We start from the raw sequence: 27,829 nt of genomic DNA on the forward strand, positions 1-27,829 counted from the left end.
TACCTCTAAAGCTTCATTCTGTGAGAAGGAAAGCATTTCAGCTAAGGATTTTCAGATAAAAATTAAAAATAGTACATCCCTCAGAAATCCTCCTGCATAGCAACAGAGGGAATATTTCATGTAACAAAGACAATGCATTTGGCTTTTTCTCTGCAGCTTTAGTTATAATCTTATTTGCTTTTCCTTAGCTCTGATTATACACACAATATTACCACTACCTGAAACTCACTAAGACATTTCTCAAAGCTCTGCTCCAGCCATGCTGAGAGCACCAGTTTGAGACTTGGTAACATGACACGGCACATCTAAACCGGGAAAACCTCTTATGCCAGATTCAGCTCACCTTAGTGAGGAGGAATTACTGAAAACAGAGTAAATCTGAGAATACTGGCACTTGTCACAAACTTGAACTATTGTCACCTTGGTCACAAACTTGAACTATACTTAAAGTTTGAACAAAAATGCAGTTGCATTATATGTACTTTTTCTTGTGAGGCGGGATTTTGAAATCATCCAGTGCATATTCAAGTACAGAAAAGACCAAGCTAGCCTGACATGGCTGCACTCTGATCATAGAATTCAAAGTTACCAGTATTTCTTACCCTGAGTATGAAAACGTGGCCAAGCACGCCAGATTCTAGTTGGGAACCATAATGCGCATGTTAGAATTAGGAGAACAAGCACCAGAACATAAATTGAAAATTAATGAAGCAAACAAAAGGTGCTTAAAGGACAATTACATGATGCTTTCAGTTCTGTGGTGCAATTTCTTCAATAACATTTTAAGATGTGAACAAGGCCTTTCTACTATTTCTAGGCAACACACTCAGAGAATAAACACAGTCATCACACAAGTGAAATTTGTGTGATGAAAAAAATAAGAAGAAAATATGGTAACCCGTTTTCATTCTGCTCTTTTCTAACTATACAAAGAAAGTAATAGCTAATTTATAAAAGCAAACCCGATTTCTAATTGCTTTTCTGTCAGGAAGAAAAAAGTGATCACACCATAAATAAATAAACGTATTTTATTATATCTTTATGGGGAACATCATGAATTTTTACACAACCACAGAACTGCTAACAGATGTGAAAGCTAAAGGTATAAATAGGTTCAAAAATACACAGCTGCAGGAAGTCCACATTTAATACCCACTCCTTTCTTCTGGATGTCACCATCAGAATCTGTTTACAGTGACCCTGTTCCTTTTACTTTCCTCAAGCACTTATCAGTTACCCCATTTGACAACTGCAAACTCCACTACATTCTGCCTCAAATTTATATAAAAATTTTGACATACTTAAAACATGCATTATTATTATTTCTATATTAGTGTTTTTTAAATCCACAATAAATATAAGAAGGTGTGTTATTTGGGAGGGGGCTTAGGTTCTTTTTAACAGCTAAAGTGAATGTCAGCATCCAGTCAGAGCAAACACAATCTGCATTGACCCCTTTGAACTCCAACTCAAACCTGGGTACTCCATCCCAGGTGCAGAACAATGCTCTAGCTCTTGTTAAATTTCATACGCTTGGTGATTGCACAGCCCTTCAGTCTATCCAGGGCTCCCTGCAAGGCCTCTCTACCCTCCATGGAGTTCAGAGCTTCTCCTATTTCTTTGAAATATTTTTAATACCAGCCTAAATTGTATTTCTGCCTGTTTAGACTACAGAAAGACTTCAAACAGGGAACCTTCTGTTTATTTGTTTGGGGGAGGGAGTGGTGACAAAGATACATTAAAATGTGTAAACTGAGAAGAGTTGTTGTGGTAGAATTAAGAGATAGAAAAAACTATTTTCAGGCACTAATGCTCTCTGGATGACTGAAGATTAGCATTCTAAGATGTTTATACCCTGCTTCCAACATTATGTGGCTTAGTTTCCGTCGCAGACCGCGAGTGCGGCTGGTAAATGCCGCAACCTTCCCCAAAGCGTCTCCTTACGCGACGCCGCTCGGGCAGGCACACCAGCAATCACCCTGCCCACACAGGCACACACAACGCGTAGAGGCCGTGACTGAGGGCTGGGAAGGGTCTCCTGTGTGGGGTTCCAGTGGGGTTTATTGGAGCTGCACCAAAGGGCTCCAGGGACAGAAGGACCAAGAACAGTGCAGGGTACAGGTTTAAGTACAGGGGAAGTGGGAGCAGAGCAGAGCATCAGATCCAATGGTCTGAGGGTACGGGGTGGTACTTGGGTGGGGTAAAGGGTAGCAACCAACAGAGGATGACAGGCGGGGATAAAGAAACCAGCAAGGACTGAAGGAAGGGAGAACATTCTGGGGAACATACATATATGGAAAACAGGGCTGGAACCAGGGTGACATAAGCTTACATCAACTTAATGAACCAATGGAATAACAGAACCTAAAAGATATTGACATGTTGCTGCAAGGATACACAGGAGAGAAGCCCTTCTCACCATACATTAAAAGTATTTCTCTTATATCAACAAATCCTCTAGTGGCAACTTCTGAGGCGCCCACAAGTTCTCTTCTATTTACACAAATAATCAGTCATGCCTCATGGAAAATAACATTTTTCTGGCATTGACAAATAATTTTCTCCTTTACTGAAAGTGAACATTGCCACTATCTATTACAGTTTCCAGAATTATAAGATAGGAAAACAATTATGTTAAAGCAAAAAAATCCATGCATAATTTACTTACTAGATCAAGAGCAGAGCCTCCACCCAGATATTCCATAATTATCCATAATTTTGTATCCTGAAAAACAACAAAAAAACTCCATTAAGAATGTATTAAGGTTTAAAATAATAATAAAGCAGCAACTTAAGTTAATGGAACTTGTTCCATTCTTTTTGCTGAAGAAATTATCTGTAGTTTTGAAACACAACTAACATTTAGCTGTTCCTCAAAAGTACCTTTGGATTATTTACTTAAAAGTGTGCGCATGGAGGAGAAAGCATTTTCATGTTAAAATTCCAGTTAGGACATTCCAAATATCAAATAGTGTTACATATAACATACTTCCTTTCCTTAGAAAATATTATCTCGATTTTGCTGATCATCATTATTTGTACAGCTACCTCAAAACACTTTAAATTATTTTTTAGCAAGCTTGACTCCTGTCTAGTTTAAATTGAAATAGAATTTATTCTTCATTTTTCTGCATTGTTTCATTTTCTTGAACAGTCAAGTAGGTCTTCCCCACTAATGCTGATATATGGTATAGAATTTTGCACAGTTGTGTTCAAGAAAGAAGATGCAAAGTAGCAATGAAGACTGTTTAGGATGACTATAACAATTTACTAGCTTCAGCTAGTAAAAGAAAAGCTAACAATAACATCAAACTACTCTATTCCTAAAAAAAAAATCTTGGTACATATTACAGGACTGTTTAACACAAGATATACAAAACACTCTGCTAAAAGACTGGACCAAATCATTTCTTTCCACTGTTTGCAGCATATTTTTCCCAAATACACTAAGAAAAGCAGTTAGTCGAGCTTTTTCTCGCAGCGCCAGCCTTAATACACACAATAAAGCAAGGCCACAAATCTACTACATAGTCATCCAAATGAAACTGCTGCAGAAAACACACTGGTAGTTTAGTTTTTATGATTATCAAGTTATTTTAAGCTTTGTTAGTTTCACCTTTATGGTATGCACCGAACTTTCACAAGACCTCTAGCATAATAATATAGATATCTGACAGCAGGGAGCACGTAAGTAGCAACACTACTCATTAATTTTATCTGACAGAATAAAACTTCACATAAAAATAATGGCTCACAGCCATTCTCATCTATAAGGATGGATTCAAATTTTCAGGGAAGCGATAAATGTATTGCAGAGCATAACTTCATCTAAATCCTCTGAGGGATTCAGATTTTAGTCCTTAGGATTCACTTTAGTCTTTTAGTCATTACTATATCTATAGCTCATCGCATCCACCTCAGTCCTCTTTGGACTGAGAATGCACCTGCTGTAGGTAAATGAGTGTTTTTCCTACCTCCAGTTACACATACCATACTATTTTTAGATAAGACCCTGGATTATAGTTCCTTCATCATCCACTATTTTTAACACACAGATTCAGCTAAATTTAGATACCTTTCTTCAGGAATCAACTCATGCTATTTGACAAACACAGTCTTGTTAAAAATATTTTAAGAGAGCCAGAACACATTTTTTAGGAAGAAAGAGTAATTTAAAAATTATAATCTATCTCAATACTGACAGACAACATCCTGACAGTTCTTACTTTCTGAAGACACCACAAATATTCCAAAAATTGTAACCTATCTTGATAGAGTCCCTTACAATACTGAAATTGTTGTTTTTCTGCTAAAACTTCTTAGTGTTTTTCCCATCCCTTCAAGGTTCCAGAACAAGAACATTACTGAGATGTGTCTTATAGTGAGTCATCCTAAACTCAATCAAAATTTTATATTTATATTTTGCCGACAAAATGTGTTTTAAAGCTACATGAAAGTTCATTAATATTCAAAACCTGCACTTCATTTTAATAGTAACTTTAACACAAACATGTCAACTGCATCACTACTTCCTAGTTCACTGGAAATGCCTGGTTGGGAAAGAACAAGAAAAGGAAGCAAAAAAAACCCTTGATCCTTTCAAGAACAGAAAAACAAAGGAGAAATTTTAAATTAAAAAAAAACCAAACAAACAAACAAAAAAAAAACAACAACAACAACAAAGAAAACCACCACACTGTAGAATGCTAGGCACCAAATTCTCCAGCTGAAAACTAGAAATTGGAGATAGAAAGTAACTAACAAAAATATTTAGGAATATAATTTTAATTATATAGTTACACAATCATAAAACGCAATTACAGTACTACACGTTACCCATAGTTTTTTAAATTCATCATTTATAATTTCAATTATTTTTCTAGTTATTAGTCTTTGCTCCTGAAACTTTCATCATCGGCTGCCTGAGGCCACATGTCTGAATTTACAATATAAAAGCCATTGATCCAGTAAACACAGTAATTCTACATTTTAAAACAAATGAAGTATGGAAATACACTTAAGAAACACACGCACAACTGTATCTGTATCCCAGTGTAAAACTAAGTAATAGCAATCTATTGCAATTATGGCATCTTGTTATCTGGGTCCCTATATCCAAAGTGATTTTTAATTCTCTATGGTTTCCCCTTGCCTCAGAAATAATACTCAACTTCATTGATGGTTTTGGGGTTTTATTTTTAAAGTTTCCATCATTCATATGAAGTACCTGAACACATCCATATGATGTACTCAAATAAAATTAATTACTATGGTAGCAAATCTTACTACAACCTTTCTCTAATTCTTTTTGGAATGTTTTTTTAAGCTTTCTTATATACAATCTGTATGTATTGATTAACAAGAAGATGCAAATACATCCTTTTGGTGAGACAGCTGTAATGAATTTTTAAATACGTATTTTATCCTAGAGCAAACAACCTATATATACTGACTTTATGTCTGTGGGGGCTTGGATGCTAGGTATCCCTGCAAAAGCACTTTCTCACTCCCTTTTTCACCTGGATGCAGGGGAGAATACAGCAAAAGGCTCATGGGGTGAGCTAAGGACAGGGAGAGAACAATCTCCAGTCACCCTCGTGGGTAAAGCAGACTAAAACTGGGGACATCAGTGTAATTTATTAACAGTTAAATCATAATATAATGACAAATAGAACCAAATCTTAAAACCCATTCCCCCTGGCCTCTTCTCTGTGGGCTTGAATTTCACTTCCAGTTTTCTCCATCTCCTCACTGCAGTGGAACCAGGGAATGGGGAATGGGGATTGAGTCAGTTCATCACAGGTTGTCTCTGCCACCCCTTCCTCCTCAGAGGCAGGGCTCCCCACACTCCTGCCCTGCTCCCACAGGACACAGTCCTTCACGGATTTCTCCAAAGTGAGTCCTTCCCATGGGCTGCACTTCTTCATGAACTGCTGCAAGTGTGGGTCCCTTCCATGGTGTGCAGCCCTTAGGGAACAGTCTGTGGGACTCCCACAGCGTTGCAAGGCCTGTCAAACCTGCTCGAGTGCGTTCATCTCTCCATAAGGCCAGAGGCCCCGCCAGGAGCCTGCTCCAGTGTCAGCTTCCCACAGAGTCCCAGTCTCATTCAGGCACATCCACCCGTGTGGGTGGTGTGGGTCTCCCCCCCGGGCTGCAGATGGATCTGTACGCTCCCACTGAACCTCCATGGGCTGCAGGGGCACAGCTGCTTCACCGTGGTCTGCACCAGGGGCTGCAGGGGAATCTCAGCTCCAGCATTTGGAGCACCTCCTCCCCCATCCCTTCTACGCTGACCTGGGTGTTTGCAGAGCTGTTCCTCTCACTTATTCTCACTCCTCCCTGCAGCTGCAGTTGTGCAGGATTTTCCTCCCTTCTTAAGTCTGTTATCCCAAAGGCACTGCCACAGTCACTTACAGGCTCAGCCTTGGCCAGCAGCACATCCATCCTGGAGCCAGCTGGCACTGGCTCTATGGCACTCGGGGAAAGCTTCCAGCAGCTTCTCACAGAAGCTGCCCCTGTGGCTCCCCACTACCAGAACCTGGCCATGCAAACCAGAGATAATGCCTTGTAACAACAGCACAAGGCCAGCACAGTGCTACTATCAATTGACTTTGGCATCACCACAGCAACGGGCCTCCTTTCCTTCTTTTCTGAGTATCTCTGGCATGCTTTACATTCCCTAACACCTACTGTCACTTTCCTTTTTAAAGCTGCCCAAAACCTTTTTTTGCTTGAACTTCTCACCTCTTCAGTATATATTCCCCTTTTGCTCTCAAACAGAACTCCAAGAGCACTACATTTTCTTCCATAGCCTAGATCAGTAATGATATATTACACATAATCACTTATACTTTCAAGAAGATACTACAGTTATATACTGACACATTCAGTATAGCAACATTCAGTGCTCCATTTTAAGATCTGAAACAAGACCAGTTTTTGTCTTTTAAGCATCAGCCACAACACAGCATTGAATTTTCTTCAAAATACAGTGGTGAGTCATCCATCCAAATTTAGGATTATTATTTCTATGTAAACTTAGATGAGCAGATTAATAAAGGCACATGGAACATTTCCTTTTTCACAGAAAGAACAAGGGGTTTTCCTCTGATACCATGAAACTGAAGAAAGGAACAGCTTTAGAATCTAGAAGAAACTCTGTTAAGAGTTTCTGTAGATCCTTTCCAAACTATGGTTGCTCTTCCTGAGGTCTGACTTTTGATTTTAACTCTGGAACCACAGAAAACCTTACAATAGCTACTTTACCTCTGATGAAGTTTCCTTCATCAAGTTACTTCTACACCGTGAAAGTACTTGTAAAGTAAGTGCAGATAAAGTAGGCAAGGAATTTCTAGTACCTAAAAATTGAAGACTGTACACCAGAAAAAAAAAGGCCATCCACCAAAAAACTCCTATCGAGTCTCAAAGGTACATTTTAACTGAAATCTGAGTAGGACAGAAGACTTACAGAAACAAGTAAACAAGATTAACGTGTTTGTTTGTAAATCTTTACAAAGTTAAAAAAAATCTGAATAAACATGGGAAACGCATACCTTCAGAGAGGCTTTGTATTTCTTTTATGTGAAGAACATACACATTTCTTAGCACAATGATATTATACAGGAGAGACCAAGCTAAAGCAATCAACACAAGGATGTACTGATGAAATTGTTTCTAAATCTCCTTTCTTGTGGGAAGGAGAGACTGCAGAGGAAAATCTAACTCAGTCACAAAAGAGAAGGACTGGAAGGACCCTGGAGAAAGTGCACTGAATGACCTGTGCAAGTGTGTAAGTGCACTGTGAATGACCTGTTGTTACTGTAGTAACAACAGGAAGCATATGTTTGTTTTTAAGTGAAATAAAATCTCCCCACACCTATTGTGAGAAAGAGAACTTCCCAACTTGAATTCATTGTGAGAAAACGTATTTCCCACCTTAAATTTATGGTACACAATTAGCAGCAGAAAAAAGTGTATTTATAAACATGTGTAAAAACCTTGTTTAGTTATGGACAGAAGCCATGTCCAAACCCCACTTAGAGTCTCTATTTGCAAGCATTAAAACACCTGAGAACAATCAGAAGCTAGAAATAACATATTTGATTGAAATAACATAATAGATTTGCTAAATTGACCTATATACACAATTTCTACCATCACTGCATTAGGAGCAAAACCTAGAATACTGAAAAACAAAAAGACGCAACTTCAACTGATCTGAAATTAACAAATTAGTACCAAAACTAATATTCACTGCACAACTTGATGTGTGATAATTTGTTTAATAAATTTTTTAGTTATGCCAAAGTAATAAGGGCCAGGAAAAGACTCATATTTAAGCACTGGTATAAATTTAGATTGATATTCATAATTCTCCAAGAAACCAGATTAAAAGAACCTTTAAATACACAATGCATGCAACAGGATAATTTCTCCAAATTGCATTCCTGCTAGAAGTAGTTATCGTTACATGGAGATTTGTCTTCTGTTAATCTGGTATTTTAAAACCCAGAGAAGCCTGACAGGTGTAGCAATCTGAAGTTTTTCAAATCTTTGCATACTGATTCTTAAATGCTTAACTTGAAAAATGAGATGCAGACATCACAGATCTTGTCTTCCATATCTACTTTTAAAGGCACCTTTCCAACTGATTCCTTCCATTTTTGAAAGTAAGAAGGATTTTTTCAGGATCTATTCACCCTTGTGCTCTTAACTGCATTTGAAGCCCCTGCTGTTCGTCAAAGCCGCCAGGTGGCAGAATCATGTAATGCCAAAGATGCTTTCACCCACCCCACACCCACCAAAAAAAGAAGGGTCTGCCCCAAAAAAAGCCATGTAACCCACCAAAGACAGAAGCACAAAAATGCCTGTTTAAATAACCTGAATTTATCACCCTAAAACCCTTCAAAACAAGAGGAAGAATGATTAACCAGAGAACTATACCTTAAGGGTTATGTTAGTTCATATATGTGAATTCTTCAAAGTGCCTTCCTTTCCTCACAGTCATCAAGGACAGCTTCAGGAATCATCTTATTTATTCACCTTCTCCTTTCAATAACAAGTCACAACTGTAGCCGCTAGCTCATTATTCAGGCTGAAGAACCCTGGTATTTGACCTCTTATTATTTATTAACACACATGAAAATTGGAAGATTACACACAAAGATACTGATCAGGCACAAAAAAATTAGGTTTTGTATGATGCCACAAATGATGCATTCAGGCAATGACAGGAAATGGCATTCATGTATTTGTGGTTCCTGCTCCCAAAACTTTCCACAATAAAGGTCACCAACTGTCTCAAATCTAAAAACACCTATCAAGACCTCCAAAACATTGTAAATGTCCTTGCCCTGGAGCTTGTCCTATCATAAAAAATAATACACACACAAGAAAATAATTATTTAATGCTTTAGAGAGAGGACACCTATGAGTTGATGTATTGCCATTACATCCTTGAAATTAATCAGGATTTGTAAGCTTTCCAATAGCTGACTGTTCAATTTGTAGACACACAGATTATTATTAAAACAGATACCAACTGCCAAAATGGAGCTCTTCAGGAGCAAGCACAAGGTGACTATTACTGTTATTCAGCAAATTAACAATTTTGCTAAGGAATAAAATTCATGGCCTCAATTCTTGTCATTTTTTGACTAATTATAAATGTTACACACACATATACACACACACACCACACTCTACATATTTTTGGCTCAATTTAAACCTATTCAGAGCTACATCCAATGCTGCTATATGTTAACAGTGCAGAATGAGATAGTATTTATCACCTTCTGCCCCTTCATTCCATTCTTTTCAGTACACAGTCCTTGGAAAGGGACAGAAGGTAAGCAACACACACTGAACTTCAAGCAGCCTGTCCAGGTACCAGTCTGATTGCTCAATGTTGTAGAATAACTCTTTCAGCAGACAGCAAGGATTTGACAAAGGATAGAACACACAGGATGCTGAAAGTCAGATACTCACATTAAGTTTCTAAAAATTTGAACATTATAGGTACTCAATTCTGTTAGTGTAAGAAGTAAATAAAGTCCTTTCCACTACAAATGGACAAATCAATCCTATTACTCCAAAATTCAAGTCCTACAGCTGTTAAAGTTTCAAGAAAGGCTATAATGTTACAAAACTTTTTTGGAATTGTCTTTGCAGAAAACAAAGTCAGAAAAAAAATCTTTCTATGCTAATTCATATCATCTTTCTAAGACAGTATAGTTTATTTTGAAGGCAATCTCAGTAAACACTGTATTTTTTCTCCATGTTTGCAAGAACAGAAAAATTTTAGCTTCGTTAAGAAGGAATAAGAATACTACCATTTTTCCAACACTACCCATGAAGCACAGAGTTCCACAGTGCACCTAATCCTTCACTTCAGCTTTTCTTTGACAACCTAATCGTCTGCTAATGTTTTTCCATCTAGTTCCTACTGCTACAACATGTAATTGTATAGATTGGTGCATTATTTGAAAGCTATTTGCTTATGCTATTACCGATTTCATTAAGTAAAACCAAATTCTAGTATTTTCTAAAGACATTTGTTTCAAAGCACTTGAAAGTCAGATGGCATGGAAAGACAACTGCTGGTTTCAAAGGACAAGAGAAACTGTTTTATAACAACACTACACTCACACAGGTATGCCACCAAAGACATCCTCTGGATGAATTGTCCTCTCCCTCCCAATCCTGACACAATTAACAATCCATGCTTTAGAGCAGCCTTCAAGTCCTGTTTTCTTAGAAAAATGAAAAACTACTGAAACACCAACAGATGCCATGAATTAGTTAACTTTAACCTTGCAAATTAATATACCACCTTGGAATTTCGAGGTATAAGAGGAGCAAAAGCAGATGGTAAGAAATACAGATTAAGATAATCTGTTAATCAAGAAAGTATGGCTAAAAATTTTGCCATTCTGAAGTAGATCATCTCATATACTACTAAAGAAAACAGTTAAAATCTATTTTGCTTCCTAAACGATTGGGTAGTTCTATCAATTTGAAAAGCTTCAAAGAGAATGAAAGGCTCCAAAGAGAAAGAATGTTTGCTTCAAATATCAGCTTTGTCTAGGAAAAACTGATAATAGGGGAGATTTACCTTTATAAGGAATTTTTAAAGTATTTTACGAATTCCAGAGCCTTCAAATAATATAACACTTCTTATCTATAGCTAGGTCTCTCATTTTACCAGAAGAGATGTCCATTAACAGACACTTTTAGACTAGAAAGCAGTCCAGCAATTCTCAGTACTGTTTCTACTCTTCCCTGCTGAATTTCTAGAGAAGCAGGCATAAGACCAAATTTATTTAAAAATATGTGCTCTGTCCAAAAAGAAGCCAACATACACACAAAAAAAAGAAACAAAAAACACAAAAACAAACAAACAAACAAACTACTCCCCCCCCCCAAAAAACCCCAAACACAACCACCTCCACTTTCACTGACAGTAAAAGGCAGATCAAATGAGGGAAAGAAAAGTTGCCTTTGTTTCCACACATGTAAAGGTAGAATTAGGCAGAATATTATTTTCCAGGACAATCCACTTCTTTACCATCTCAGTATATTTAAATATACTAAAGTTTAAATGGTCTCAGTGCCAAATAGACTCTCCAAATCCACACCCTTAGAAAAAAAAATGTAGCTGTTCAGCAAAGATACGAGCATCTTTACTAAAGGTCTATTACATGCCCAAATATTCCTACCAAAAAAACCAACCAACCAACCAACAACAAACAAACAAACAAACCCATAAAACCAACCCACAAAAAAACACTCCAACACAGCAAAAACCTCTCAAAGGTTCTTCCATACGACCCCAGTCATATTCTTAGTTTTCATATAATAAGAATATACTGGAATATATAATAATATGTATTACACATATATAAAATATATATTATATATATTATGTACTGGAATAAGAATGTGAGAAGAAAGACCTCGAGCTGAGTATTCATACAATTCACCTAAATTAGGTGGAGAAGGGATCAATATCACTCCTGAAAATCTGCTTTTACAAAACAATAGATTTATAAAAGCCACCATGAGCATTTTGGGTTTAAAGTTATTACATCAAAGTAAGTTTCTGTTTATTTTAAATTGCTTTGTCTACTAAATTGCTTTTCCATAAGCATTTGGAAGGCTGTGTTTCATGTAGGTAGCATCTCTAATATGGAAAAAATAATCCTAAGGAGATATTTCCCTCAAGGAGAATAAAATGCACCAATTTACTTCTACAGAACTTTTCTGGAATAATGCTCACTAGAAATTCAAACACACAAAGAGTTACGTGGAAATCATCTGGATATAAAGAGCTAATTCAGAAATCTATTTTAAAAATGGGTTTAAAACTGTGTGAAGTAAACAGCATTTGGTTTTGGTTTCTTTTTTTTTTCTTCCTCCAACTTTAAGGAACAAGAATTGAGAAAACCTCATTTGGACCTCATCCAAAATATGAAAATAAAAACCTAAGGGAATGAGGGGAGCATATGTCTGAGTTATACTCCAGAAGTGTATCATGTCTTTTTCCCTTCCACTGGGGGCACATTCTTAAGCAAATCGACAGCAAAGGACAACTTTGTGAATCTTAACAGGGCTGCAACCAGCTGATGAGGCCCCCTAAAGTTCTCAAAAAATTGTCACAAAGGAGCCATGAATGATGGCAACGCTGTAGTAAAGAATATTACCACGCTGGGGCGCAGGACTGACAAGTATTTTGTCTGGGGAGCGTTTCTGAGGCGCTTACCTCCTTTGAAGTCTCTTGGCGTCAGGATGAATGCTAGCTGTCCTGGGGCTGCCATCCCTTTGAGGGGAGGGAGAAACGGATGAGCCCAAAGGTTCTCTTCTAAACACAAGTCCTTACTGCAAGCTGGCCAAAAGGTCCCTGCAATCAAAGAAATCATTGTGGTTTTGCATGTGGCTCATTTATGTCCTTTCATCAAGGTTTGTCAGCCATCTAACATGTTCAACCACAAAGGAAAAAATAAAGGCATCTGCTGGGTAGCCAATGCAGAACAGAAACTAAGAGAAGAACTGCCCATTCCAGTTTGGACTCTGAAGTCCATGAAAACCACAGGTAATATGACACTTCAGACTAAGCAGAACCACCTCAGTATATAGTATTTTATGCATGTATACATGTAAAAAAACCGAAACTTTGCCTTTGGAATCATTCTCCAATGCTCTGAAACTCCTGCCTTCTTCATGCCTCAAGAAAAAAAGTCACATTTTAATTCCTCGACACATATACTAGTCAATTCTACTATCTAATGCAGTAGACACTCTTCAACAGTTACCTCTTGCAATCACCACATCAGTATACAATTAATCTTTAAATGCATCCTTTTTGCCATAAGCTAGTTATAGCAGAGCTTGTAGAGCCACTTGCTTGCAAAAAAAACCCCACAACAATGAATGTTCTGTCACTGTGCTGATAAAAGATTCCTTCTGCAGAGCATTTAGCAGACTTTTGTGTTTGCACGCCAACATGCTAAAGCCACGAGCTCCATGTTTTTCCTAATGTGAGTCATCTCTAACAGTGTCCATATTCACAGCCTCCTTGGCACATTTCCTGGGCACATGCCCTTCCACCATAGAAATTATTCTTTACAGCCCAGCTGTCACAAGCCTAGGCATGTCATATTAAGCAATTGATTTCCCAGAGCTGCAAACTAGTGGGCAATCCGGATCTGTAACTTCTACCAAAGTATATTACAGGAGAAGCACAGTTGACAGATATAGACATATATTTCTTGAATTGGCTGCAAAACCAGCTCCTAGATAGTAAATTCAAGAAGCTTGCACAACAACAGAAGAACAGCACCCATTTCACTTCATAAAGGAATGGTAACCATTACTTTGGAATACTAAGTGTACACAAAACCATATTCTTCTTCCCACCTGCTAACAGCCACTTTCCCTTTCCTTGCTTCATAACACAGTGTTGGAAAACTGAAAAATCCTGACCCTTACAGCGTTTTAACTATTACATTTTTTTATTCTCAGTGGCACTGACAAGATTCATCCTTCCCTGTCCACCAGGTAAATGAGTACTTCATAACCATATCTACCAAGCCATTGTCTCATGGGGGGAAAAAAAATCTAACTGCTAACTGGGGTAAATCTCTTCCCAGGAAGTCACCTTACAGAGACATACAAAGATTAATGAGTGACTTACATGGTCCTGTGACAATCCCAACAGACCATCTACTCACCTCTTATAAATAGTCACCAGGAAGGCAAGTAACACAAAAATGTAACTCATAATCAAAGCTCCAAATGGAACTGAATTTTACTGAGTGATACTGGCTATTGATGAACTGTACAAGGTCCCAAAACAGAAAATTGGAAGCTAAATCAAGTAAATCAAGAAACTGGAACCAAAAGTAAATTAGCGTTAGTTCACAGAATTCTTTATCTCAGATAAACTGCATTATATCTAAAGCAGAACTAACAAAAGAAACGTTCAGCCAATGAATACTGAGATTAGCAATTTCCCCCCCACCAAAATGTCACCCTACACCTGTGTATCTTAAATCTTCACTGGAGTAGTTCACATCAAGAAGACTCAGGGGGTTTATAATTACTCCCTGCTCTATACCAGAAACAAAATTCCAACAGCAAACGTGAGGCACAAGAACACCACCCTCTCCATTGTCCAAAAATACAACTGCTCTAACGCTTACCTCTGTTCCTGTTTACCCATTAAAATAAATTAAATTCAAAATGAAAGTTACAAATCAGATTTTCTTCTTAGCCCAGATATCAATCCATTTATCGGTTTAATCGCTTTCTTTTACCACTTAACACAACTTCCAACATCTTCTGCATCCGTGCTCTGCAGCCTATCAAGCTATACCCCTAACCCCTTTTGCATTCACATGCTCTTAAATTCCCCTATTCCCTTTACAGAACACACATAGGCCAATCCTTCCTCAAAACTCTTACTACTAATGGCATTGTACACATATATCAACCATACAATAGCTTGGGATCTTCAAGTCAGATTTCTGTCAAGTTCGTCATTCCAGTCCCAAAACCACACAATTTTTCTGGAAACCCCTTATTATTTTCCACTTTTAGTCTTTACAAATTTTACCCTGACTCTAATTACTGGTAAAAACACCTTCTATTCACATAAATAATTTCCATTCTCCCTTCCTCTTTTATGTTTTTGTTTTGTTCTGTTTCAAGGAACTGTTGAAGGAAGCAGAAAGGGAGAAAGCTCAGTACCTTCAAATGATCATTTTGACCCCAACTGTTATGCAACAGCTTTGAATGTAATAATATAATGAAAGAACCTTAAGAATTTGTTTTAAAACACTAGCTACTCAATGCAAAAACTGAAATGTTTTAGTACTACAGTCTTTAAACCTATTCACTGGGAAACTTTCCTTTTGAAGTTCAGTATTTCTGAGTCGAACCAACTTTTTCCAAATAATAGTTTCTGAAAGTTCAACATTCAGCCATTTAAAAATGCTTACTAACATGTTTTGCAACATGCCATAATGTCCCTTAAGTGCAAAGAATACGACTCTTCTGCTTTTATACCATTGTGTACATACAGAGTACAAGGACACTTAGAATAAGTAATTTGACCCAAAAAGCTGTATAAATGCCAAAGTATACTAAAGTAAAAGAAAGTTAACTGAGTAATACAGACCACCTAACATTCATATTCAAGATGCAACAAAAACATACTAACTATGTAAGAGAACCAGATTATGATGGATGTAGGTAAAGAAGTTTTCAACCAAAATGTTTTAGAGGTTCACGAGAACATCAGATCAATAGACTGGCAGCCACCTGATGACAGGAATAATCACATTCTAGATGAAAAGTTTTGTGCTAGGAAGTCTATCTGAGGAAAAAAAAAAAAAAAAAAAAAAAAAAAAAAGGTGGGGGGAACCAGCCCACAAAACTATTGCACCCAAGCCTGGGCATAAATACATACACACATTCTTTTTTCAGCTCTACTGCTAGCTGACGGAAGAAGCTCCATAAACAATGTATTGGCAGTGCACTTGCATAAAACTTTAGACTAATGTGAACCATCAGTCTACAATGTTCTAATCCTCAAGACAAAAGATTCAAAAATATTAATTAAAGAGGTAATTAGTCCCCTGAACTACTTCACTGTAAGGTCCAACAACCCCTGTGGCCACCTGCAAGGCAGAGTTGCACCTCCCCTTTGCAGCAACAAGCTTGCACATCACTGCCACATTAATATTCTCATTTTAATTATTTCAGAGACCTGCAGCAAGAAGTGTAGCAGTTAACGCACAAGTTACAGAAGGACATTTGACACAAGATTACACACGGTTAGAAAGCAATGCTACATCATCCTGATCTGTGTGGTCAAACTAAACACAGGGCTTTGTGTTACAGCTAATCAAGAAGTAAGTCATTACCAAAAACTGTGGTACTTTTCTCTCCCCCCACCTCCCAGTTTTTAGGCCACCTGAGTCTATCATTTTTTTATTTATACTTTTTTTGCATCTGACCTAGCAGTTCTGAAGACACAAGTCAGAACTGGCTGATCTGTTAGTGTTTGGGGTTTGCTCTTCCCAAGAGCCAGGTTGTTTTTGGTAGGGACGGGAGAAGACATTGAGAAAACTTTTTTTCCCAGGTCAACCAAGTCAAGATGCAGCCAACAGATCCAACACAAGTTAAATGGCAGGAACACGTATGCAGGATGGGGAACAAGATACTGCTGCTGCCTATTTTTCGTACATGCTAGATCTGCCTAAAAGCAGGTACTGAGATGTGAAATTACACACACACCATACAGAGACCAGCAATCACAGTAGTACAGGGGCATCTTTTAAGGCCATCACAAGAAAAACACAAACATATTACTTCCAATAAATGGTATTTTACATTAAGCTTTCTAATTTTTTATTTAAAACAAGATCAGAATAACATGATACAGTTAAGTACTTACACAAAATACAGTTACTACAGACTCTCAGTTTTCTTTGAGATATACTAGGTGATGCTTCCCAACCATGATATATTTGTACAGTATGAATTACTTAGCCATAAAAAGCAAAAATTATGAACAGCAAAGTTCTTGAAGTCACCATTGTTTACTAGGCAGATTTTTCAACAGATATGAAAAAATAGGGAAATATGATGCAGATTCCAGAAAGTGCTAATAATCCCTTCAACTGCTAAAGGAAAATACTGGAATAATAAGTTTTTAAAACTACAATTCAAAACAGTACCTTTGAATAAAGACAATGCAAACAAGGGTCTTTTTCTCATTAAGAGCACAGCAAATGACTACAGGGAAAGACAAAAGTAGTAAAGACTATGGGCAACAAAGGTTCAGAGTTCAAGCCAACACGTCTGAAATAAGAAGGGACCACACTATTTTAAATATGAAAACAGGACTTGGCAGCAAAACAACATGACTCTAGAAACAGAGTTTATGGGTTCTTGGGCATCCTTTTGTCTTTGTCTTTTCTATGGCTACAAGGGGCTCTATCAATTGAAGCTTTCTACTCATTCTCTCAATCTGTAGACTGACAAGGTCTGAGAGCCTATAAGGACCACTGGAGAAACCTTCTTGCTACCTCCCTCTGAGCAGTCCAGACAGATGTCAGCTCCACATTTACTATGGGCAAATAAAGACAACACTCATTCAACTTCTTTGCAGGCTAGGGATGCCTAATAAGAACCGAGGGTTAGTGGGGTTCAGGAGAACAAGCATACCAGAAAACACACTGGCTCACAGGAAAATGGGCCTCATTTTGTTCTCAACATTGTCACAATAACAGAATTTGCAGGCCCACCCTTCCTCTCATTCCAGTTGCAGGAATTCCTACAGGTGAAGACAATTCCTTCTAGCTTGGGTCAAGAGAATGAAAAAGGCATTTCAGCGCCTCAACCCCTCACAAAATGCAATGATGACAACAACATGGCTGCAATTGTAGCAGGAAAAATGAACGATAGTTACAGCTTTTTTCATTTAATCCTGCCTAAATGAGGCCAGGAAAAGACCATGGGGCTAGGGAAAGGTGTGGAGCACAAGTCTCATGATGATTGCCTGGGGGAGGTGGGGGAGAAAAGGAGGTTCAAGGGAGCTCTCTACAAGCACCTGAAAGGAGGCTGCAGTAAGGTGGGAGTCGGTCTCTTCTCCCAGGTAACAAGTGACAGAATGAGAGGAAACAGCCTCAAGTTGTACTAGGCAGAGAAATATCTTCACAGAAAAATTTCTTCACAGAAAGGGTTGTAAAGCATTGGAACAGAGTACCCAGGGAAGCAGTAGTCACCAATCCTGAAAGTGCTCAGAAAATGTGAACATGTAGTTTAACAGCGAACACAGCAGTCATTGTAGTGCTAAGTTGATGGCTGGGCCTCATCTCAAAAGATCTTCTCCAACTTTAACAATTTTATGACTCTACGGTTCTAATGCCCATCCAAAGTTCAGAGACTGTAGCTTGTAAAAGTCAGGTCTGCAAGGGCACGAGCTGCTGCTGCTGTGGGGCTGGGCACAAAGCACAATGACGGATCATCAAGAAACTACTCACTTGTTTCACTTCTCCCTGTGCTGAGGTACAGCCCCTGTTGCAGTGGATTCTAGTCTTAAAGTTAAGCAGGAAAAATCTCTGTTCCATCTCCCACCCTGACTAGCATGATGAAACCTGCCAAAGGCTGCCTGCTATATCAAATGATGACAGAATGCACCAAGTCCATTAACTTCTGGCTGACCCACAGCATACATTTCAGAGATGTATGTAATTTCAGAGATGCTCGTAAATGTTAAAGTAAACCAGTTAAACCTGTAAAGCAAAAGAACATTAAATTTATTGAAGTCCCACATAAACACCCACATTCCAAGTTACATTACCTACAATATTCAACACATCCACATTAAAGTTCATGAGTCTCCTAAAACATTTGAGCTCAGGCTTCTTTAAATTCAGCAAATACCGACCTAAAAAACCTGCTACTGCCATAAAACCCACCTCATATAAGCTGTTCCAATATTTAAGCTGTCATCCCTTTAAACAGTACATGAAATTATCAGATAAAATTTCCTTATCTTGACCACTCAGCAAGTACATCTTGTCATATTTCCGCATAACTGATTAGAAAGCACTAAACTATCAGCATTTGAACACAGAAGTGCTTTCCTATATACACACTGAGTCACTTCCAACCTTCTCTAAAAAAACAAAACCTAGCCTGAACTTCAGTCATCTTCTGGAATACAGGCTTTCCAAACCTTAAACTGTTCCTGGGAAGCTCTTTACTGACTGCATTGCAGTTTTCCAGCCCACTGTGAACTGGCTGTGTTATTCTGAGTATCACTGATCCTGCACATACCAAAGCCCTAACCAACACAAGACTTGCCATGGCTCAGTCACAGCACCGTTTACCAACCTCACATTCATCTGATTACCAAAAATAAAACCACAGATTAATTTCAGAATCACCGTTTTTCATAAATTATATTTTGTTCCTGTTGGTGTTCATTTGCCAGAACTCATTGTACAACAGAGTTCAGTTAACTAAACTTCATAAAAGCACTTTTGTTTTTTTACTAGGGTAAGCTGTGTCACTCATAAAAGTTAACCAGAAGTTATTTTCTGTGTTCTTGCTGTCTACAGAAACACTAGCTTGACTTTCAGCAGTAGGTATCTTACATCCTAGACATGAAATAAAAAGCCATACAGGTTTTACGTAACATAAAGCCTAGAGTTAAAATTATTGGCAGCTATCCTTTATGAACCTTCTCTCACTGCTTCCTATAAACTTTTTTAAAGAATTCTTAAAATATATTATAAAATGGGAAGCTGTCTGCGTGAAATAAAGGGGGAAGTATACTCTAAGTGTTATTCTTCTTGGGTCAATAAATTTAAACAGTTCAAAAGACAGTGTTCTCTGAAGCTCCAAAGTGTGCTAGAAAAATACATTTGAAGGATGAAGAAACACAAGCTTAGAGACAGTAAAATTTTTTAAAATACAGTGATATTTTTTTAAATACATATTACAAAACAAGTTCAATATTAATTTGATATCATTTGCACCTAGTTACAATGGATGATGAAACTACTTATAAATTATTTCTATTAAATCTGCCACTACATCCATATGTACAGAAGTCTAAGACGAGGAAATGAAAGAATTTTTAACATATACATACATATAAACACAGCAATCTCAGCTTTTGACCATATACACTTATGAACCTAAGCTTTGAATATAATGTTTATATACATATATGCAGAAAAGTCAAGGGGCTTTCATCTTCAATGTTTTTAATAGAAACACAAATTAATTTGCTCATATATTGCTAAGTAAGACAAAATCAAGAAATATAAAAACATTATTAAGTTATTATAAAGCCATACTTAAACTTGTTAACAAAACTGAGGAAACATTACCAGAGAGACATCTGAATCCTGAGAAGTGATTTTAAACAACAAGGACAGGAGAAACAACCACAGAACCAAATCTAATTAAGCTCTTGAAAAATTGCAGTATAAGATGCAAAAAGCAGAGCTGACAAGCTTCTAAACTGAAAAAGTTTTAGGATAAGGAGCACAGCAATAATTCCTAAAAGTTCCAGCAAAATTCAGAAGAGACAGCAAATTTCAGCTAAATTTATTAAAAATTTTTTAAAAATTAACAAAACCGAAAGAACTCCTAGTTCATTACAAGGAACAATGTGGATGCTGTTAATCTAAAGTAGGAAATAGACTCAGAGAAGTTCCATTAAATAATTCTATAAGGATCTAAAAAGAACTACTCTTTTTCTGTCCTTGGAACATTTAATCAGATCTTAGAGGAACAGATGAACCTTTCAGCTGAAAGACAGCAAGGAACATTAATACAAGTTTTTAACACACCATGGCAGATAAGGAATGGCAATCCCTGTAGATATCTGCACCTATGTAAACCATGAAACTGCAATTTACTTTAAGAGCAACACTGAAGTTACTATATCCTACAGTAGACAAAAGACCTTTTTTGCCAATAGAATGGGAACATTAAGATTTAAAGATACAATGCTTTAGAAAAGGGCATTTTCATTTCTGTTTTATATAAATACATCTTGATTTCTGTAAAAAAGGTGTACTACAAATAAATTTACCTTCAGAATGACAACCTAAACTGATACCACTTCACTATTGCTTTTGCTCTATTTGCATGAACTCTGACTACAGCAACTGCACACAAACCACCACCAACAGATGAACAGAACAAAGTCTAGAGGTAATGCCAGACTTGCTTTAGGGAAGCAATAAGCTGCTTCTTATTTAAGACTCATTGTGCTAAAACAGTAATATTTCATATGAACAGATATGGCTTAGTTTCTGGATATGAAAAAAGAATTTGCTATGAAACAAACACATTCCCAAAATATTCAATTAGGATATACAGAGAAGTGCAGAGTAATAAAATTTAACAAGGCTTTTGAGTATATCACACTATTCTAGGTAGAACAAACAGTGTTTTTAAAAAGTTACTAGAACAAAGTAACTTTCATTAGCTCATCAGAGTGTAATAGTTATTTCAAGCTTTCCTTCCACATACATCATGCAGTAGGCACCAAGAGCTTGACAAGCTCTTCTCCCGTCACCTCAAGACAGCAAGAGGCCTCAGGCAAGCACAGTAGTATTATACAAGCCTTCTAAAATTTCAAGCAACAAGTTCCCAAAAACATTGGCATATAAAGTCATGTAGTTTAATGGACGAAGGTGTGGAATAGCACAGAATGAAGAACAATATAAAGATTTCTCAAAGACAGATGATTTGGTTTATTAAAAAATAAACAAATATTAAAAATCTCAAACCCAAAACATTCTGCCTACCTAGAGAATGGACAGCAATTCCAAAAACAATTTCAATCTGTCTGCCAAAATAATTAATAGAAAAACCAAATTAAGAGTTCCCTATAAACAGTACCTCTTTCTATCCAACATCCACCAGAAACATTGTCAATACGCATGAGGCTGCATGGACTAGAGGATGATAATTGGTGAAGTGGCTGGCAATATAAACTGAGATTCTACTGTTTTTCTACTTGCTTACTTCAAAGAAGTTTGTTCTGTGACAAGACATTATTATCTTTCTCGTAATTAGTGCTAAACTGTCCAATCACAGAAGAAATAATGTCTCCTAATCACCCAACACAAGGAAAATTAATGTGTTGAACATTCTCAGTGACAGATTATCTGTACTGTCAGAAACAAAGCTAAAAGATGATCAGACCCTTAGAACTACATATGGTAGTCCTGGCTTCCAAACACAACAGAGACCTGCAGCAAATAAACTTAGCAAAGTTCTAGCCAAGAATATGAACCAATTCATTTAAATATTAATATAGTCTCTTTTGTGTGTGTGTATATATGTGATGACACATTATCTGATAACAAGACCTAACTCTTATTTAAGAAAGCAAATAGAACTGCAAAATGTTTCCTTTGCAAAGATTCTACCATTTCAGCATCACCTAATAACCACCACACATTAATTTTTAACAGCATAAAGAATGAGCTCTTTGTTTTGAAGACCAAAAGTTCTGTAGTACCAAGTGTTTCACAAATACACATTCACAAAGAACTGAAGCAATGAGTACATGAGTAGTTGCATATTCTACTAACAGAAAGCGCTGTACCTTACTGCAAAAGTAACTGAGTCACACACAGCCAATATTGGTGCAGTACCTTAGAAAGCTGACACAAGTTGAAAAACTCACAGGCTACTGCACTGAACAGAAAAAGGGATGTGGAAGGTATCAGAGGGTCCCCCTCACAACAATACGCACAAGTATCCCTGCTGACACTTGGACCCAGCCAAACTCATTCAGGGCACAGAGTCCTACAATCTCCTCTCACCTCCCACTAGGAAAAGCAACCACTGTCATAACACCTTCAAAAAACAACTTAGTTCAAATTTGAACACTGGATTTTCTTTCTCAGCCTCATTGTAATGATACATTTTTAAAACTAGTAAGAGGTTTTCCAATTAGACTTTTTCTTATATTCTGTTTCTTACCCCCTAAGAGCTAATACCCCTTGCTGATTTCTCAAGTGGGTACAAACTACACCAAGGGTAACTAGAAACCATCACATTCCATTTCAGGGCTCTGGAAATGATGGTCAAGGGTCTGGAGGCCCAGGTAGTCTTTCCCTTGATTATGCCAGTTTGGGTAAATGACGAGAGGAGAAGTAGATGGATTTACAAAGTAAATCAGCTGCACCACTGGTGCTGGCAACAAGGGTTTGGTTTAGGACTCTGCTGATTGGAAGAGATGGAACTAACCTCACAAAACAGATCATAAGCCTTTGCCAACTGAATGGCCAACCTGGTAAAGTGAGCTCTGAACTAGGAAAAGTGGGAGAAGAGGAAAGGACTCTACGACATTATTCCCCCACTGAGACACAGACACACTCAACACCTCTGTGAAGAGCTAGCACACCAATGAAGGCACTATAGGGAACAAGCAGCAGGAATTTGAGATCTGTGTGCAGTCACAAGGCTTTGATCTCGTTGTGATTACCAAGACATGATGGGACAGGTCACACAACTAGAACATCACAGGGAAGGGCTACAACTGTTTAGAGCAGACAGACCAGGAAGGCACAGTAGTTGCTATACTTCATTTACCTATCAATCCTTGACAGTGTAATTTCAAAAGTATTAGTAGAAACCATGAGGAAAAAATTATCCAATTTACTGCGATCAATTAACTACCTTCTGATGCTTCTGAGATCAAACCTATACATAACAGATATCTAAGTCCAGTTCTGGCAACAGGTTATCAGGTCTAAAAACCATTACCAAAGCCCTTCACTGATAAGATATCCAAGCAAACTGGTTTGGAGCACAAGGAAGAAAGGAAAAACTGTCTCTCACTTGAATAATGCATCTCCCAGATCCAGAAAAAAGGCCTTATTTCTTTGGAAATTAACTGGCAAGCTCAGAAATACAGAGATAAAGCAGGGTCCCCCTTTCAGAACCTTCATGTCTTTGCTGAGAAATACTTCCACAAAAGCAAAAGCAGACTGAATTACTTTCTGCTCACTTCTAACTTCAAATTCTGCCAAGACAACAATCTCTTATCTAGATTCTCATTCACTGTCATAAAAGAAGGACCTATTGAGACAGGAACAAAGTCTGCCCAAGGAATAAACACCAAAAGCTTCCAGATATTTCCACTACCTTCTAGATGTAGTAAATTGTTACATCCATCCAATTAAAAACAATAACAAAAAAAGAAAACCTAAACAAAAGAGCAAACTATCCGGCACACCTCAAACTGAATCCTGACAACAGTAATACGGCTGTGGAAGGAAAGGGAAACAAGACAGGGAAAGATTCACAAAACAGTTAAAAGAAACCCCTTCCATTATTAGCTTCACCTATATCTAACATGCAAAATAATTTACTTTCAGATTTTAACTTCCAAATCACTCAGAACAAGGCTTTAAGCTTCACAAAACAGCTGATACTAATTGCTTTTAATGTTTTGATAATTCAAATGCAGACCTAGGTTGAATTTTCTGAATTTAAATAGCCTAATTTTAAGAGAATATAAACATATCAGAGCTCAACAAACTCATTATTTAAAGGGGTTTTTGTACAGAAATAGCAACAGGTATGCCTCTTTTCCTATTAAGTTCTGTCACAAAATATAGTAACTCTTTCAACTCTTTCTTCAAAGTTGAAAGGACAAAAATACATTTTTCTTCAACCCAAGTTTGACAAACTTCACCAACAAAAACAGGCACAACTGGAAAAGAATTACTTGTAAAATCAAATTGCCACCATCCGTGGGTATCTTACCTTTAAATAGGATCCATAATATTTAGTTACATATGGACTGTCACACTGACTCAACACCGTGATTTCTTGTTGGATGTCTTCTATTTCATCTTCTGCTTCTTCTAGGTCAATAATTTTTATAGCAACAACTTTCTGAGTCCGATTGTCAATTCCTTTAAAAACTTCACCAAAAGACCCCTTACCAATTCTCTCCAGTTTTGTAAACAGTTCTTCTGGATCTGCCTTCAGAGTCTGTTAAAAAGAAATATAAAGAGAAAAATCACTCAGTATTTATAACACTAAAACAAAACGTGGTATTTTTAAAGGGAACAAACACTTCAAATTCTGTATATCCCTATTTATCTAGCTACCTTTTTCTACCTCCATAATTGTCATTTTTTTCTAAACCCCTTATATGCACACATACAACATAGCAAACATGCACACATATATACAGCAAAACATAGGTTTATGTTTTGCTGTATATAAAGAATAACTTTAACACTGTCCGTGTGTCAGGATTTTATCCTATTTGGCAAAGAAAATCTGCTATCTCAATTTATTTTTCTTTGCCAATAAAGAGTATCCAGAATCAAGTTTTTTTTATTAAAACCAAATAGATCACACACCACTACCAATAAAAGTAAGCTTTTTGTCTAATTTTTTCTCATGAAAATGGTTCCCTCCTAGATTCCAGAATCCCTCTTTTGTATTTTTCTTGTATCTCATCCTCCTAAGGATTTCACCCTCTTCAATGAACAGAGCACTATTTCCTTATTTTGATGTGACAGACAATCCTCTTCAATTTTCTCCTACTAAGGATCACCTGCATGAATAGCCATGCTTCCTCCTCCCTGATGCCATGGATTTACTTATCTTTTTCTTCTCTCAGTTGAGTAAAGTCGTTCACTCCTAAAAAACATCCTGTTCCCAGCTTTCTTCATTTGAGCAGTTACATAAAAGCCATGAGTGCTCACCTAAACATGCAAATGTAAGTCTTAGGTGGACCACGCTGCTACATTTGGTTTATCTCTGTTATTAAGTATTCAGCTCACTACTCCTGCTCAGACTTCTCACTTTCAGTGCACAGATGGTAAATTCCACAGCACACCTTCTTAATCTAACAGCATGGAGCCTCACTAGCTAACAAAAAATACATACATTACAACTACAGGGGGGACGGACTGTATGACCTTTAAAGGCCTCCTTCAATCCAAACTACTCTGTGATTAAACTAGAAAAGTCATAAATAGAGAGAATAGTCATGAAATGAAGAAAGACAGGATAGGATTAATTAGAAACTTGTCCTTAAGAAATAAAACTAATACTTTAAAAGACTTGTTTGTGTTTTTAAAAGTATGACACATATGCTAGCTAAGTGAAAATACATCGTTGATCTAGAAAAGGGCTCATACAAGAAGAATGCCTAAATAAGCACAAAACCACAGTTTATACTCAGCCCAACTGTGTAGTGGCATGAAGAGGGGAATGAGAAATTCTAGGTTACCATTGACAAGCACTGAAACATTTTCTTTAACAATTAAATTTAGCTTATAAAGCGCCTCCCCACCTATACTTTCCTGCTCTCACATCTCAAAGATTACATAATAACTCACACAGTTGCAACAGGAAGATAGCCTAGAACATAGTTTCTCTGAAGTATCTAAATTTCACAGCTGAAAGAGGGGTTTTGAGAACCAGGTAGCTGGGACTGACTGCACCCAAAGATAAACCAACTCGGTTCTCAGAGCATTTTATCATCACCTGGCACAAACTGGGAGTACACAACAACTTCTAGTACTTTAAAGTCAGCTACAAGACAACACAGCTTCCAGATAATCATTCCTGGAACCCATCATTGGTGAGCTCAACCCAAAGCAAAAGCACTTCAAGTGTACCTACTGCAAGACTTCACCAGCCCCAAGAAATTCCCCCTGCTTTATATCTTACCGATCCATCCTTTTATCAAAGTCAGTTTTGGGAAATAAACAGAAGGGCATGGGGTAATATCACCCTTTTGCCATTAAAGAAACATAGCAAAAGATCCACATCCCTGCCACCACAAGCAGCTTGTTCCTCCTTTAATTTCAATGTAATGAGAACAACATGCAATTACACACTATTAAATATTACATACATAACATACCTATATATATATATATATACACACACAGATATATGCATCTCCCACTTGGAAACCAGACCAGGGCACTTCATGTTTTCCCACAAACAGTCATCAGGTTAGGTGCACAGTAACCCTTACCGACATTTCCAGGGACGTAATTTCTAAGAGATCACAGAACTACAAACCAAATTGTGCTTACTGGTTCTCCTCATGCCTCACAGAATGCTCTGCTGTCAATATTCAAACCACCCTTCTCTGAGAACTCTTCATGAATAAAAATAACTTTACACCTGCATCAGATATTTTCCCTTGTGGAAAACAATTATCCGTCTACGCTTTCATACATTCTGTGTTGGAATTTGAGATGATGTGCTGTAGAGAGCTGCGCACGCCTAATCCATCCACACAAGCCTTCTAGCTCCATTCACTAGCCACAGGAATCTGAGCATTACATCATTACAAAGGCATCTGGGTAAGCCACAAACCAAACCCAGTTGCAGCTGCCTAAAAAATCCCATGTTTCACTCCCTGAGACTAAAAAGCCAGCAGTGCTCAGCTGCAGTGCACTGCAGTTGCTCATATGGAGACAATGCAAGAGGTACCTGCCAGCAGCTTTTTCAAGTTCTGCCTGTTGTATGTATGCACCTCCTATTTTCCCTTTTCCCCTTAACAATCTATGACTATCTTATGTTAAAGCCCCTTGCTTCACAACACCAGTCTTCAGAGACTTTCAGGAACCTCACAGCTTCTTTTGCACAGTGTCAAGCTCTTGGGATTGAGGTGTTAGGCTGGCAGTTTTATAAGAAAACTATAAAAGAGAATTAACAATTACAGAAAAGTGAGGAAGACAACTGTTCCTGGAAGAAGGGAACAACTGTTTATTTTATTTTTTTATAATCAAAATTTTGC

The 27,829-nt window shown here is 37.4% G+C and overlaps 1 protein-coding gene across 6 annotated transcripts in view; it reads right to left on the minus strand.

Annotated features, from left to right (window-relative positions):
* STK24 (serine/threonine kinase 24) overlaps nt 1-27,829 on the minus strand; it is a 52,482-nt gene that overhangs the window by 14,468 nt on the left and 10,185 nt on the right. For 3 of the 6 annotated variants that reach the window (XM_040055714.2, XM_040055716.1, XM_040055715.2), the window contains exons 2-3: nt 24,817-25,047; nt 2,669-2,725 (exon numbers count right to left, since the gene is read on the minus strand). In XM_040055714.2, the coding sequence (XP_039911648.1) occupies nt 2,669-2,725; nt 24,817-25,047 (288 nt within the window). Of the gene's footprint in view, nt 1-2,668; nt 2,726-12,760; nt 12,899-24,816; nt 25,048-27,829 lie in introns of those variants that run through there. The other 3 variants (XM_058419348.1, XM_058419349.1, XM_058419350.1) reach the window with 3 other exon arrangements.

The sequence above is a fragment of the Hirundo rustica genome, chromosome 2 (assembly GCF_015227805.2).
Source record: "Hirundo rustica isolate bHirRus1 chromosome 2, bHirRus1.pri.v3, whole genome shotgun sequence".
Lineage (NCBI taxonomy): Eukaryota > Metazoa > Chordata > Aves > Passeriformes > Hirundinidae > Hirundo > Hirundo rustica.